Here is a 17,146-nt window from a genome sequence, read left to right on the forward strand (position 1 = left end):
TGTATATGTAGATATAGGTTCATTATAATTCTTACTGTTGTAGAAGCTTCGACGGTAGTCATAACAGTAACTTACCTGAAACAATAAAAATAACTTATTTAGTAATGTACAATTTAGAACAAAAAGAAATCGCACGACAAAAACAATTGTGTAAGATAAATGCGGACACAAAACGAAAACAAATGACTGTAAGTATACAGCCATAGAGAGAGACGCAAAAAAAAAAACTATTCAAAACGAACCCAATAAGAAAGGGCCGCAGCGGACAAAGGGCCAAGCGACAAAGGACTTGGGACCACGTGCGTCGAGCACATAGGACCAATCATTATCGGCGAGGGATAAATGCGGATTTCCACACGTGTTTGAGGTTTCTGGGCTTAGATTAAAAATACGAAACATCGTTAGTGTCGATTGCTGATTTTTTGAGGTATTGCGGTTATCTTAATTCTATATCAGATTCAGATGTACACATTTGATTCACCAGAGAAACCTTTTAGCAAACCACTCTACCTGGAAAATTGACTTTACATAAATGTATGGACCCGGACCTAACTGTGTTAACGTTGTCCAATGTTGTTTATTTGCCATTTACGTAGACTACATAAGTGGAGTAATGCTATCAGCTCTCAGATAATTAATACCGATACCGATAAAAAGTGCTATGACTATTACCCGCTTCACAGGTCCTCACTTTGTATGTTAATAGAGTTGGTTCTAAGCGATTGAATGTTAAGGGCCCGTACAGTGTGACGTGCCGCGCCAATTTTGGGTTTTCAATGCTCTTCACACAGCACACGCAGTTACACGCACACATGTAAGTTTGCACAGTGGGTCGATAAACTTTTACTCGCCAACTTTATTGACAATTATGTTCAAGTACATTTTGGGTGATTTTAGGGTAAGTAAGTATAATTCTTACTTACACTGGTAGCACCAGGAAAGAGTAGAAATTAATAGGGGTAGTTATAGTTATAGTTATAGAAAAGGGGAGGGCAACCAGTGCCCATTCGCCACTGCGACCTAAAAGATCTATTGTGACTCCCCTTGCCGAGTCAAATCTCACTATCCAGGCCCAGGTCTTTTATAAACCTGATGATCTTACCTGGAGGGAGAGACCTGACATCTATGGGGGCTAATTTGTAGCCGCCCAAGATTCTGTTTCTCTTGTGAATGATGGCCTCACATTCACAGAGAATATGCATGGGCGTTTCGTCCTCTTCATTGCAAAATCTACAAGTTGGAGTATCGGACAGACCCATTTTATGTAAGTGACTGTTCAACCTACAGTGACCTGATAAGGTTCTTGTCAAGACCCTTAACTGGTTGCGTGTGAGCTCTAAAGCTCGACGCGTAAATTTCTGCGAATAGCCCACGATTAGGGCTCTTGCATGATGTTGCCCTGGTACATTATTCCAAGCCTCTAAGCTTTGGTTCTGTGCCCAGTCCTTGATCTCGCGACGACTGGTGCATTTTGGTAGCCCGATGATGGGCTCGGGGCCCAACGGTAGGCTTTCTGCTCCCAGACGTGCGAGCTCATCTGCTTCCTCATTGCCATTGATGCCACAATGTCCGGGCACCCATCGCAGGGTCACTCTATTGTTAGCTCCAATTTTGTTCAGGATGAGGATGCACTCCATTATAAGTTTGGAGTTAACTTCTGCAGAAGTCAATGCTTTAAGAGCAGCTTGGCTGTCTGACAGAATAAATATATTCCTCCGAGTGAAGGCTCTATCCAGGTTTTCGTATGCACATCCAATGATGGCATATATCTCGGCTTGGAATACGGAGGCAAACCTTCCCAGGCTCGCATATTTGCGCGCTCTTGGCCTTTCTCCGTAAATGCCTGAACCTGCCAGGCCTTCCTTTTTGGATCCATCGGTGTACCACACGATGTCTCCCGATCGGAAAGTTTGAAGGGCCTTATCATCATTCCACTTCTCCCTTTCTGGTATCTCAACTGAGAAGAGCCTTGAGAAACAGTACTCCGTTTCCATAGCGTCGGAAGGCATCGCCATGGCATGGGTACTGAGAAGCTCTCGGTGGAGCGAGCTGAACACAGCCGAGTGCCATCGGTTCCTGCCTCCTTCAGCAGCCCGTAGCATAGCTGATCGAGCCTCTTTCTGCACATGTATGTGTAAAGGGCTAAGATTCAGCATGGCTTCCATCGCTGCTGTCGGAGTGGACCTTATAGCTCCAGTGGCCATCAGACACGCTAACCTTTGAAGACTACTTAATAGATCTTGACAGGTTTTTTGTTGGGTTTTCCTGTGCCATACTACGCAGCCGTATGTAACCATAGGTCTCACTACGGCTTCGTATAGCCAAAGGGTTAACTTCGGCTTAAGGCCCCATTTTTTCCCAACTAGTCTACAGCACGATCCCATAGCGCACTTAGCTTTCTGGGCTATGTACTGCAGATGTTGATTCCAAGTCAGCTTCTGATCTAGGATTACACCAAGATAGGGGTGCCACTTTACTCTATACTCGGAACCCGATTAGCTTTCTCAAACAAATGTGGTATTTACTTGTAGAAAGGTAACTAAAAGTATTAAAGTGTAGATAATAAGTTTCGGGCATCCTCCAGCCAACTGAACCCCGACGACAAAGCAAAGTAAATACATAGTGTCGCAAAAGGGCTATACTAAGCCAAAAGGGGATGACTCAAGGGGTCATTCTGAACAACTTTTGTTCTACGAGATTTGCAAATTCGCGAAAAAAAATATTCGTTTTCCATGGTAAAAAGTCACATGTCCAACAAAGTTTCTATGAAAAAGGTTTTTTTTGTTAATTTCCAAAACTCGTAGAGCAAAAGTTCAGAATGACCCCCTGTCTTACTCCTTTTTACCCGACTGCCGAAGGAGGAGGGTAATGTTTTTTGATTGTATGTATGTATATATGTATGTTTGTCTGTTTCTTTGTTCCCTCCTGTAGCCTAAACGGCTTGATAGACTTTGATGTATGAGGTATTGTTAGAAGCGTATTGATGGCGCGATGGCTATAAGGCTATGTGACGTTCCATTAAAATGTACATAGCGCCCTCTTGAGGACATAACGTGATGATCGAAAAAATAATAATTCAACTTTGCCGTGTAAGGTATCAAATGAAAGGACTTGATTTTCACATTAAAAAAATATGCATATTGAAGGTATTTAAATAACAACACCAAAATTATTGAAATAAAAAATGATCATGAACTACCTACCGACGTAAAATTTCATAAAATAAAAACAACTAAAAAATTACAAATAAAAAAATACAATTATAAAAAACTAAAAACCTGACTGTACGCTAAAAACATGAAAACGAGTCCCAATGTTAATGGAAAGTATCGCAGGCGGGGACCAACTTGACCGCCACTCAAGGCCGTTTTCTAAGTAACATTCAGCTAAATGGTGAACCCTCTGCTGGTATAATTTGTTTATATACCGCTTTTTCAATACCTGTAAGTACATTTTTTGGCAGCATAATATTTTTACTTAATTTTAGGGTTTCGAACGTCAAAAGAAAAAAAGCAACCGTTATAGGATCTCTTTGTTGTCCGTCTGTCTGACTGACTGTCTGTCACCGCCCTTTTTCTCAGAAACGGGTAAAGATATCAAGCTTATATTTCGCATAGATGGGGAGTACCCCAAAAAAAATATTATGGTACTCCCTGTCCCACACAAGTAAATTGGGGCTTATATTTTTTCCAGTTATTTTGATGTGTATCCTTTTTTTTTCTTTGTTGTTTTGTATAAGTATGTGTTTCTTTTCTTTAAATCTGTATTTTTTTGTTGTTGCTGTCTATGTGTCGAAAAAATGTATCTTTATCTTCAAATCACGCCATCTATCGTTTGTTTTTTTTGTGGCTACTGTCTATAGAAGAAATTCCGTCATTGACAATTTTACGTTACGAATTTATTTTTATTTATCTTATTTTTATTTTTTACATTTTCGTGGAGAATCAACAGCATTTTGTTAATAAATAATTATTACTTATGAACACATAACAACTTGATGCCATTAACAGAATGAACTTAGTAAACCCAGTAAACCTAACACATCCAGAGGAAAAACAAAATCTCTTTCTCTCTCTCTGAAAATCTGAAAAACATACTTAATAGCCCAAACTCGATGCTTTTAGCTATTAACATCTTTGAAATAAAATTGAGCCACCACCGTGTTACTGCCCTCATCAGATCCTCACGAGACCATACCTCAACCAGCACCAAGAGACTGTATTTTTGATCCCTAACCTAATGTTCGTGCGTATTGTCATCACTTAGATCCATTCGCTATATTCCTGCTCCTCATCAGACCTTTACGAGACTGTAATATCACGAGAATATTGCACACTATCTAATTTAATTTAATGTATTGAATATACTGGAAGAATTATGCTTCCTCAATTTCAAATCAAATTATGTTGGTGTCATAAAAGTTGAAAAAGTGCAATGACAACCAATGTGCAGTGATTTTGTATCAGTACACGATAAGATCGCGAGCTGTCAGTGCTGCCTAAACCGACGTGACCCTTCTTTGGAGGCCAGCGGCCAACTGAGTCAAACGTCACTTGTGTTTATGATTTTATAACACAGAAAGCCGCCATAGATATTTGTATGAAGATTTGAGGGAAAAAAATTGCTCAAGTTTGGGATTAATTTACACAAAATAAGTGTGTGTTTATTAAAAAACAAGGTATTTAGCGCCTAGTCCAAGCCTTTAACTTTATAATATGATAAAAATCATATGAAAATTCTTAATAATTACGACACAGTTGTTACAATACGGGAGTGTGATTGACTGGTTTTTCTTGATATTCTGAAATTAATTTACAGTTATCCATAATCATTTACTTAAATTCGAATGATTCAGCACCTAGCTAGACTCTTCAACTACCTGTGTGATTTTTTTCAAGGCTGTAGAGCATCATTTACTACATAATTCTATGACAATGCCAACCCTCGATTCCCTATTGCAGACCCTTAATGATTCGCATGAAATATCTTTCAAAGACAATTATAATTATAATATCAGTCTTCTCTCACTGACGTCTATTAAATGCAAATATTTCATTTCTTCCCCCCGAGTCCCGTTCCTATACAGGGTGCTCTAACAATGGCTCCCGGCGAAGAAAAGAAAATATTAGCTTTTTTATAAATATTTCCCCACAAAGCTCCTAGCATTGTTGTGATTTCTAAGAGATCGCATTTGTTATGTATTAAAATGTTTTTGACTTGGTCATTTAAAACTTACATTTCAATGGTTACGACATAAATAAAATGAATGATTTCTTGATTGTGCCTGTATTTATACATAAATAATCATTCTTCATTAAAACAGTATTATTTGTAACGTTGATAACCTACCCTTGAAGGTATTTTTTTGGAATTACACAATATCATTTATATTTTTTACACATCTTAATGTGAAAATAAGATAAATGTCTGTTGTAGCCATTCATATTCGTATAACGAAGCTGTAAAATATCAAACATATCGAATTTCTTCAGTGCATATCTGTATCTGGTTCCCATTGTCATAAACGGCCATAACTCATACCGAATATCATACTCCGTGTCAATTAAATTAAAATTATATAGCAGACAATGCAACGGATTTCACTTCTTAATGCAACGTGATATATGAAGCGATATAAAAGTAGGATATGTCGATAAAGATCTTACAAAACAATGCCCAGTTAAAATGGCATATGATGTTATGTTATTTTATGTGTTATAGTTGGGAAAGCAGCCGATTATTTATCATTGATTATGATTATTCATCATACATAAACTGCCATATTACACACTAAAGTTAACATAATACACAGTAATTGTATATCTTCTATAAGTACCTATATGAAAATAATATTCAGCTGTTGGCTGGAAGACACACACTGCCGATTGCAATTGCAACTAAGAAACACAGGAAAATTTGTCAAACTGCGTCTATGGCATCTACCTGCGGCCTACGGGTAAAGTTTCTGATGCAATAAATAAGTTGTATAATATACGTACTTAGCTATACTTAACAAAAGATAAGGTTTTTAAATCTGATGCAAAGAAATAATCAAGCCTCGAAGCAAGGTAACATTTGAATGCCTCTCGAACATTACTTGCATGCTGCATTTTGTTGCAATTGACTCGTTTCACCTCATCTTTTCAATGCACTCCAAAACATAAATATGGCAGTATGCGTTATACTACTGAATCTTCTGACCATTCTTAGTGCGTCCGTGCTAAGAGTTAAATTCAAACTGCAATAACCATTCTTGGTCCACAGTATTTAAGCATTGTTACCCTGAGGTTATTCTGCTATTTGTCTGTAAACGCGCCAGTAATATGACATTTTCCACGCGTTGCGTTGTAATTGATCGTTTCATTACTCAATGAGTAATTTTGAAAGTAAACATTACATTATTCTGCGCCGGTCGTGCCTCCATGCGACTGTGAATGCTTATTAACTGACGGGATTATAGTGCAATCTTTGATGCATCTCAGTTTGAAGCTTATGGTTTTGTAATTGTGGCGCCACAGAGCTTGACATTCTGGTACAGTAGAGGAGTTAATTTGACTTGTACAAATAGCCCGAAACCATGGCAAGATGTCGTCTCGATTATTATGCACTTTGACTCCCTTTATATGCATATTTTCATAAATAGGTATATGGAAGAGGGTTAGATGTGTTTCTACGTCTAAATTGTAAATTTAAAAAGTTTTTAACATCTTTAGATTTTTACCTGTATATCTATAGTAGGGTAGATACGCACTAAACAGCATAACCGTAACCGAGAATACAGTTAAAAGAAAGCAATACTAGCCTAGGTCTCATTACAGGGCTATTGGAGACCTAGAAACACCTAAATGTACCATTTTGCGCCGACCCAATAATCTCTACACATTCTGCAACCTGAACTAACATTAGTGTTGTGTGGCTTAAAACACAAGCGGATAAAATAAAATTCTATAATAAAAACACAGTGGTTAGTGAAGCAGACCGTTACGATGAAGGTCCAAGGTTCGTAAGCAGCCTGAGACAAAATATTGTTTTAGCTAGCTAGCGCTTACGGGGTACATTTAGTACTGGCAGAGTAGGTATAGTAATGGTGAAAAATATCACCTTTTTTTCATAGACTATGAAATTAGCTGTTGAGCTCTAATATTCTTTATAATGTAATTTACAAGTGAGGGTCATTATAATACCAGCCCAATACTCGCTTGAGCTTGTCTCGTGGGCCAGCAGGTCTAGCACCACCGCACCCGCCATGGCCAGTACGTGCCCAGCGACCAGCCACCGTTATCACCACGTCGAGGCCAGAATTACCGCCGCACCGGAATATTCATATCACATTGTCGTTCAGTGGCACAAATAGATTCAGCAACCATTGACAAAATTAGGTGTTTACTTCTAAACTCATCTGGATTTTGACTACTTAAACATCTATATGACTACTTACATTTATGTACACTTATGTATGTAGCTATTGTTAATACCTTTAATAATATGAACAATCTTATTATACTATGTATGGCAAAAACCTCTATTCTCCCGTTCCTACTAGCAGCAAAAAGTAATTTCGTCGGGGGACTGATAATACGCTACATCCTACATTCTCATTCAATTATGGTCTCTAAGTGAAGCTGTAATAGAGTTTGTTACTTCGTGCACAATACTTACACGCGTAATTACGAGCAAAGCTAAGGGGTTGTCATGAATGCGAGTAATCGCTGACAAACCTCGATCTGAGCCCTCGAATGAGGCTTAGGCCTTCGAGGGACACGCTTGTCGGGTCACTGTGACGGAAAATTAAAAGGCCACTTTGGTAATGAGAGTCTCGCGAATCGGGGGTTATTGCTTACAGTAGGTAGGTATATAGAGTGCACACACAGTGTGTCTATGTGTAGAAGGATCGCTACGCTGACCGGCTAATTATGTTACGGTAATAAACCCTAGTCCAGTTATAGTTGTGTTTGTTGCCTACACTAAAGGCTTGTTTGGTATGTTCATCATAAACATACATGTGTACACTTTGAAGAAGGCACTGATTTTCTTATTTTATTATCAAAGGTAAAGGTATATTATTGAGGTTATATTCCATGAACTACATCTTTGCACGACTTTAGATAATTTTACGGACGCGAGGTCTTTTCAAACTTGCTGATAGAGCACGAAACGTTTTAGCAATCTAGATATTTGACATTCAAGGGTCCCTTATTATGAGTTTGTTGTGAAGTGGAAGTGGATAAAATTGGTTCATTGGACTATATTAGTTTGCTTCAGTAAGTAAAGTATAGTTAGTATAAAAGCTTAGATTAGATAATATTAACTAAGTTAGCTTAGAGACTTTGCTGTAGATTGACAAAAGGCAACAGCCGAAACAATTGAATTAGTAATACTAAACTCATAAATTGTAACTTTCTCTACATTTCACAAGTCATATTATTATTAAAATTGACGTGAGTCGATGAATAAATATAGGTTTATCTGAGTTCACCCACTCAGTGAGTAGGAGGCCTCGGCAATAATAGACCGAAGGCGGGCACGGTCTAGACTACTCTAGACCAAACAATCTTCGAAGAAAAAGGGTCAAATTGGTAAAAGATCTAATTTAAATAGGTTGCTATTTTTATATGTAAAACAACAACGTGTGGACCGTGTCTACGTAAAAAGCAATCTACCAGATACAAAATGCTCCTTTTATAATGTACGTAACTCATGTCTCCTACGCAATTGCGTTAATTAATAAAAACGCTTCACGGTTCAATTTCGTTATAAATCTTCTTGTCTTATGTATTCAAACAATTAGTTCATTTTCATTTGCATAAAAGATAGCTTTTCATTGCAATGTGTTCTTGTTGGAATACATTCTTTTGCGATAAAGGTGGAGGTTCTCAATTCGTCTGCATTGTATTTCAGATACTTACCTCCTATTAGTAAGTGATTCGGCGTAGCACCTCAACGTTTATTAGTTCTAGAGTTACACTTTTTTCGAGCTTCGAGGCACTTGAGAGGCATTATCTACACTCTCCCATCACGATCGATGTGTTCAATGATTCTGTTGCTCGTGGCAAGTACCGGTTCTTGTTCAGCTCACTGACCGCCGAGAGTTCTGTCATTTGTACCTGTCGACCGAATAATTAAATTGGGCTAGGCCACCACTTGCTGCCGTGGTAAACGCTCTACACTTGAATACCACCGTAATGACGCGTTTATTTCTAGTTGTCTTTTAAGTGGTTAATTTATCACAATAATTAGTAGCAGCTGTAGGTAACACGGCAGCAATTAGTACGAAACTGTTTATCACCGGCCGAAATCTGTGCGGGGAGTGTTAGCGCGTTATGAAGCTGGGCCATTGGGTTGGGACTCACATAGTAGTAGGTTCTTCCAGCTCCCTCCGAGGGCTCGCAGACAGCGGTGCAGGCGGGGCGGTGGCGCGGGGCGCGGGGCGGGCGGCCGCACGTCGCCCTCCGACGAGCTGCGGCCCAGCGCGCCCCCGCGCTCCCGCGACAGCGAGCGCCGCCTCCCGAACGGGGCTCCTCTCACGGTAGCAAAGCTCTCCGCGTTCAGATTGTCCATCGGTATGCCCTCCGGTTCTCTCCGACTGCGCACTGAGAAAGTGCGTCTGAAGCCGTTGGCGAAGCCCTCGATGGTTTTCCTCCGCGGCCTCGGGAGTTCCTCGGAGCTGATGACGGTGATGTCGTCGAGGTCGGCGGGGCGGTGGCGCCGGGGGTGGTCCAGGCCGGACAGGTCCTCGACGCCGGCGGCGCGGTGGCGCAGGCGCGCGGGCCGCGGCTCCGCCGACAGCTCGTCGTAGCTGCGGTACGTGGAGGCGCGGCGCGGCGCCGGCGGGCGACCGCTGCGGTCGCTCAACATCTTTGTTCCTCACCAGAGTCACCAATTAAGTACTTAGAGATCAGATTTGTGGTGACATTCCCAAATGTTACTGCGATGACCTGATGGACAAATTCTAAATTTCAATAACTAAAGTTTAGGCGGCCGTTGAATGTCCTTCGCGCTGATACTTGGCTTGCGACGATTTCAAAGCTTGCAGTTATTGAACGATAGTAGCGTAAATACGCGTTTTGCGTGTGAGGGTGCCGTTTTCAGAGTAACATTATCGTGACTTGTTCAATTTAAATTGCAAATCGGATAATTATTTTAGCATATTCCGACTGGCTGCAATGAGGGCCAAATATAATCCATCAGCAGTTCTCAGTTATTGTTGAAATGAATTGGGTGCTGTTACAATTTATTGGTAAAGCAATATGGTTGCCATTGCCAGGCATTCGAGCAATGCGTACATCGATACCTCGTAATACAATTTGCGAATCGGTTTAAAATTAGCAACAGTTTCTCTTGTGGTTGAACTGAATGGGCCAGCTCGATTCTCTCGACAGTGGAAAGTGATTCGATTATCGTGCTCGACTTGACAAAGGAATTCCAACAATTATCGAGTTTAGTAGCATCCTGTTTGTTCCATTTGTTAGGAGTGACCTAACGACGACTTGCCTCGAGGAACTTGTGCAACATCCTCAGGAAACGTGATTCAGTAGCCGAGTAAATTAAGGACGGTGTTGTATAAGTATGGGTATACATTTATAAATTTAATATTCATTTCATAAAACATGTTATTTTAGCAATCCAGGCCGTTTATTTGAAAGATTTTCCTCGTAAATTTGCAAATACATTTGTGTCAATTTTCAATTACTCGAGTACGATTGTTCGAACGTGCTCCTGTTGGGTTTGTAAACAATTATCGCGATGTAAGCTGAACTGTTCCAGTTATGTAAGCAAACGCCTGCCGCAGCAATTTACACGAATTCCGAATATTTAGGTAAAGCTGTAGACAATGTACCTAATGGTTGAATTTAGAACGCAATACAAACACCTAGGCTCAACACTCTCACTACATTTGCGATAACATATCACGAAGTCGATGCATTACCATTAGAAAGAAAGTGTGGCACACCTCGAAATAATTACCAGCTTAAAGAGAATTCAGTCCAAATTACGCAACAGACAGCCATTAACACTCAAACAAACAAAATAACACTTATTCTCGACGGCGGCGGCGCCATCGGCCTTCGCAACCGCCATTAGACTTCTTAAGACTACACTTCTTGATGGACATGTTATTAAACAGGGCTCCTTGGTAGAGGAAGTTATCGTTTCAATACATAAAACAATTGAGTTCGTTCATCGGCGGATGCATTTGTCGGGGCTGTGTGTGGGATTTCAATTTGTGAAAATAAATGTATGAGACAAGTACGTTTTTAAAATACTTACTTCGTATGAATTTTATAATAAAAAGGTAGGTAGGTAGGAAACATGCCATCTGTAAACATTTATGTATACAAGGAATAATTCTAAAAAGCAACCAAGAAAATCTTTTACCAACATGCAGTAACAAAACATTACGAGAAATTAATGAAACGGTAACGAACATGCAATACAGCGAACACGGTGAAACAAACAAACTCATGTACAATTGTACAAGATTTGTTTTAAGACACGGAATCACGGAACAGTTCCTTTTAGTTGTATCGCCGTACATGAATATCTTAACATACCTATTCCATAAATAAGAATAACATGAGTCCTTAAGTCTTCCACTAAGGATTTGATACAGACGCACGGGTAGTAAAACTCACGACTGAGCGGGCTAGAGTTACAGAAACAATATTATGATGCATGCATTCAGCACAGATTGGGCAACCTCATGTGATCCAAATAAGGCAGGAGCGACTGGCTGCGATGCAATCGAGCGATACCCCTTGAGCAGTTCTTACGTATTTTATATGAAATCAAGATGCGAAATCAAGAATATTATTGCAAATGAAACAATTTCAACTACGTGAAGTCATATTACAACATACAGTTTAATATGTTAATGGTAGCTAAAATGATAAATAGAAAATTGTGGTGTGAGAAAATTATCTAGTAAACAAGAAAGATCGCTATAGCATTCTAAACTTTATTGTCTTACGATAAGGTATGCGGTGTCTGCGGTTTGTAAACAAAGATAATTTGATAGAGGTGCAAGGTATCGATCGTGCCAACACTATGGGAGCTGCAAACGTACATGCTAATGAAGAGTACATTGCGTTAGTTCTTAATAGGTCCCAATGTGGTGCTATTTTCGTGTGGCAAGATCGCAAAGTAGCTTTAGACGAGGAAGGAGTCAGTGAGTCAGCTAATAAAGGGAATGCTAATTAAACCAAGCGCATGCATGTTTCATGTGGGTAAGCAAACCGCCTGCTATTGACAGATTCATAATTTATGATACTCCTTATCGAACGGCACAACACTGGCTCTCTAACCAAGATTTATGTAAACGTGCTTTTAATTTACACTGTTATAAATAAACTTAAAACTAAATGAGTAATGTTTTTCATAAGCAATTCGTAAAACCAATCCAGAATAAAATTTAAATTTTATGGGAGTGGTGCTTATTGTACTGATTATTAAATGAATATATTATGCAGACTATAATACTTAATATATATGTATACACTAATGAATATTAACTATTCAGTATAAGTATTGAAATTCTTAGGCAAGCGTAGATAATAATAAAGCAAGACGTAACAGGGAGCGGTAATGATCATAAAGAACAAAGCGCAACTGGGAACAATTTATTGCAATTTACTGCATATAAATATAATTGCAGCGCTATCAGCCGTGTCACGCAAATCAATTTATTCGTAAATGATACGTAATAAGAGGACAGTAGAATGTAAACTGCAATATCCATTCTTAATTGACCAACAAGCAAAGTTCCGCAATGTTAGCCGTCGAATCACATTAAGTGCACCTACACATAAAATACGAATAGCAAATAAAAAAATAATTACTGGCCCGGCAATCGAATTTATTTGGGTTGAGATCGTTTTGTGTCATCGAGGAGATAAAATCTGGGCTTTCAACGGAGTTGTGAATGAAATGGTAATCGCGTGAGAGGAGAGTAAGTCAGCGGCGGCGGTGGCGGTGTAGCTTCGCGACGACGACGCTGCGACGTAACACGGCAATTACGACAGTTTACTGAATGTTTGTCGACACGCCAGCTTGACATGCGAGGCACCGACACACCGGCCGACCAATGGGACTGTGATAAGGCGAGACAGTAATGGTCGGCGGGCTGCGCATTAGTTAAGAGTCGTGTTTTTTATGAACTAGGTATTTACTGAAAATAAACCATACCAATTTATCTACCTTTGTAATATGATAATGATAACAAAAATACTACAAAATATGCAGTCAAATCAAAATAAATACACCTTTATAATATCCTTAGTCAGAATGAGAAAAGCTACAAAGACAAAAATGTTGCAAGTCACAGCAAAGTCTTGCTAACAAGGCAAGGTCGTGGCGGAGCCGCCATCCATCAGCCAGCGGAGAAATCTGCGCCACTGATAGCACTAAATAACCCTCAGGCTCTAGGGCTGCCAGGCGAGACCCCCTGCTCCTCACAACAATAACCTCGAAACAACTTCGCTGTCGAGAAAGTGATGCATGTAATTGATTAATAACTTATTTTGAAGCGACTAAAAGGTGGTCAGTTAATAACACATGAAAATAATTGATTTTCGACAATGTAGCAGACAGGGAATTGCCGGCCGACTCGCTTGCAAGCGAAAGTCCATTGCTTGTTTTATTAAGAAGCGTAACCGTAAATCCTTATTTGGAGCGTCCTTGCCAACATTGGAGATTGCCGTTGACACTTTAACGAGAGGCTTTTAAAATGAAATCTCATGTAAACAAGAAGTGAGAGCGATGAAAGGGGAACGATTTGTGTAGTACGCAACAATGGGTCGTGACAGAAGGTGCGAAGGGAGGAGCGAGGGTCATCCATCAGTATTGTGAAAGTGGAGGCTATTGATAGCGTTTAATCACCGAGGCAGGGTTACCCACGAGGAGGCCCCTCGTGACGAGCTCACAGCGCGACGAAAGGTGTTAGTCCGAGAAATCGCAAATCATCAGTTATTAGGTGGCCGAGACCTCGCGAGAAGGTGATGACATGACATTGACATGGATAATAATATCTGCCACCTATGTTATAGTCAAACGCAAAAGGATGCAAACAATGAGATCATTTCGAGAGCGGCCAATCGACAAAACATTTCTTCCCCGAAATACCCCCGTAAAATTTGTTTCAATTCAAAACAGTTTTGTTCGCGAACTCGCTGACAGGGACACAGACTGACGTTCAATTTAAACATTTCGCTTCACATTTGGTGGGATTTTGCCGATCTCGTATGACCTGTTTGCATGTTGAGTGGACGGACATAAAGGATCCTTTTGTTTCATTCCTACAGATGTTTAAATGAAAGTTGCCTTTTTTGCATTCCTACCAATTTTAACGAGATTTTTCCTTACAAACCGTAACAGGTTTGACAGTTATTTAAACATTCGTCTGTCGTTTTGTCAGTTGCCTCTCATGTTTGCGGGCCTCACACGTTAAGGTTGTCTTTCATACAACGAGGAAGTATTTACAGCGTGTTTATTTTTAGCGTAATTTACACAGTCACATAACACTTATAATAAGTTTAGTATTCGCACAGTAGTGTAAATTTCCGTCTTGCGGTTAGTGTGACTGACGTGACTACTGGATCAGTTAGCAGCGTCTAGTAAATCGTCAATTTTAGAGTGTTCTTAATCTATTCTAGTTAAGAGTTATTACATTACTCTCTTTAATGTCGGTAATACAATCTGCATACAGTCATAAATCTAATGTCCAACATATCCCACGACCTACATTTTTTTCATTAGAATAGAAAGTCTGGCTATGTTGTTACAATGAGTTCGAAACTGGCTCCAAAATAAAGAGACGTGCTCGCGAACGACCCGACATCCGCAGAATGTAATTACGACTCATGCAAAAAAATTACAAGTTAGTCAATATACAAAGCAATTTCAACTATATCGGCTATGTTGTAGCGATTAATATAAGTAATTTTGATATGGCATGGGCCGTGATTGTACATGTTCGTCAATGCTTCAATTTATTTAAGTACTATTGACCGGGCGTTGACATCGTATAAAAAGTATATTGATAAGAGCAGCAGGAGTTTAACTCTGTTCATTATTATTGAATAATTTGATAGATATGCCTGTCAAGCAACTAGGTGAATTCGTGTTTTCTATTGTGTCGGTATTCAATTTCAAAAACATTATTTTAATAGCTATAAACGGTTTTGAATATAAACCACATACATATTATAAGTGGATAACGATCAATATCAATTGATTTGATTAGAAATTGTGTGCCAAAAGTAAAAGTGTTTTAAAGTTTTATTTGTACTTTTTTTTATAGTTGATTTCCTTTCGCAGCAGCGGACAAAAGTAGAGGTGAGTATTTCGAAACAATTCTAACACATCCCGGAGTGATTTATTCTCGGTGCTGCAATGACAGATCATCCGATGGTATCGTGAACCAGCCCGTACTTTGCCGATAGGCTCACGGAGATAATCACCAGGTACGTTGACACTATCGTACAAATAAATGATCGTGTGTTAAAATATTGGGCACATAGAATATATTCTACTAACTTTTCTTTATTTACTTCTAATGATAGAAAATCTTCAACTGAGAGTAGGTACTTCTCACAATCCTTTTTATCTTGCCAAGTTATAAGTTATAAAGGATGCAATGTTTTAAACGTGCGTAACCAGAAATGGCTTCTTCGTGAGAAAGTCACAAGTAATTATTCTTACAGAAACGTGATTAAAATACCAAAAACCTCAGAGTGCGACCAGTAGCGATAACTCAACTTTTACCTACCCACTGCGTGGCCTGCACAGTGCGTTCCACTGCGTTATGAAAAAACATAAATTAGTCAAAGAGAATTATAACTTTACCGGTATAATATACGGTTAAGAAAGCTCCCGCTCACAAATTCAATTCAATCCTTTATTTATTTCATTTTGCAAACATTTTTCGTTTTTGAGGAACAAGAGATCTTTTGATACAGCATAATTTAATTATAATTCTATAACAAATATTGTTATCTCTTAAGCAAACCAAATAATTTGCATTAAAGTTTAACAGTCTGCAAATGTTATCGCAATAAATGTGAGTCAACAATACTTTTGTCCAACAATGCTCGCCCCACGCCGCGGCCTCCACAGGGAGTGGTCCTGAATGCTTCGCGGACAACAGCACAAAAGCGACCTGCATGTTCTTATTACCTGTTGCACAAGGGCAATAATTGATCACAGCAGTGGGCAGTTCATTCCCTCGTATATTATTCTGCTTAATTTCGCGTGTTCGAAAATTTATGGTGTTCTCATCATCATTTCGGTTTATAACTACTCTGCCAGTTAACAGTACGGCCATTGAAACATTCGACGGTTTAAAAACGCTTGTTTCATCATCATCAAATCATGGCAATGGCACTAACTTAAAGAAACATACATACCAATTGAGAACTGAGAACCTCCTTTCTTTTTCGAAGTTGGCTAAGAACTACGGTTCCATAACAAGTAAATTTCTCTACAAAAATGACGATACTGACCAAACAAATGATTGCACAAAACTCACCAATTTTCTCCTTCCAAATAAAGCGGACCATCTGTACGGTCATGATCAAGCACATAATAGACATAACACAAGCAATTACGTTCGGACTGACACAACAAACAGTTTTATCGATCAAAACGCACAACCACACCCACGGGCGAGTGGACCATACACTTCCATACAATTAAATAGTCAAAGCGTGCACAAAGAAAAAAGACTTCGACTAATTGTTGAGTCGAATATGGCGTGGAGATTACACCCGAGCCAAGTACGGGCGAGAGGACCAGAAAAGGGAGCTTTGACTAATCGCTTGACACACGAGGAATCTATAGGAACAAAGTACAGTTTCTCTAGTATATACTTTTATACATATTTATTATCTCTGATATTTTCTTTAACAGAACTCTTCTCTCAGAATTAGTTTACCTTTTCAAATAAGAAAATTTCATCATAAATTACTCAATGCGTTACATACAGTATAATGATTTTCTCGCTAACGAATCGCCATAGCACCATTTAAAACAAAATAGTCGGTTCTTTTTCTACGAAACACGATTACATCTTAATCTTTGTAGCTGTTTTCAGATTATGTCGCCCATTAACATAAACATGATCGTAGAAGGGTACCTATTGCCACTTGTAATT

General features: G+C 39.2%; 1 protein-coding gene across 4 annotated transcripts in view; it reads right to left on the minus strand.

The window, feature by feature from the left end:
* LOC105384079 (caskin-2) overlaps nucleotides 1–17,146 on the minus strand; it is a 166,473-nt gene that overhangs the window by 72,849 nt on the left and 76,478 nt on the right. For 2 of the 4 annotated variants that reach the window (XM_048626867.1, XM_048626866.1), the window contains exon 2: nucleotides 9,351–9,935. The exons of the other annotated variants lie outside the window; for them this stretch is intronic. In XM_048626867.1, coding sequence (XP_048482824.1) covers nucleotides 9,351–9,855 — 505 coding nt within the window. In that variant the 5' untranslated portion in view covers nucleotides 9,856–9,935. The remainder of the gene's footprint in view (nucleotides 1–9,350; nucleotides 9,936–17,146) is intronic. 4 annotated transcript variants of the gene reach the window in all.

Source organism: Plutella xylostella, chromosome 17 (assembly GCF_932276165.1).
Source record: "Plutella xylostella chromosome 17, ilPluXylo3.1, whole genome shotgun sequence".
Classification (NCBI taxonomy): domain Eukaryota; kingdom Metazoa; phylum Arthropoda; class Insecta; order Lepidoptera; family Plutellidae; genus Plutella; species Plutella xylostella.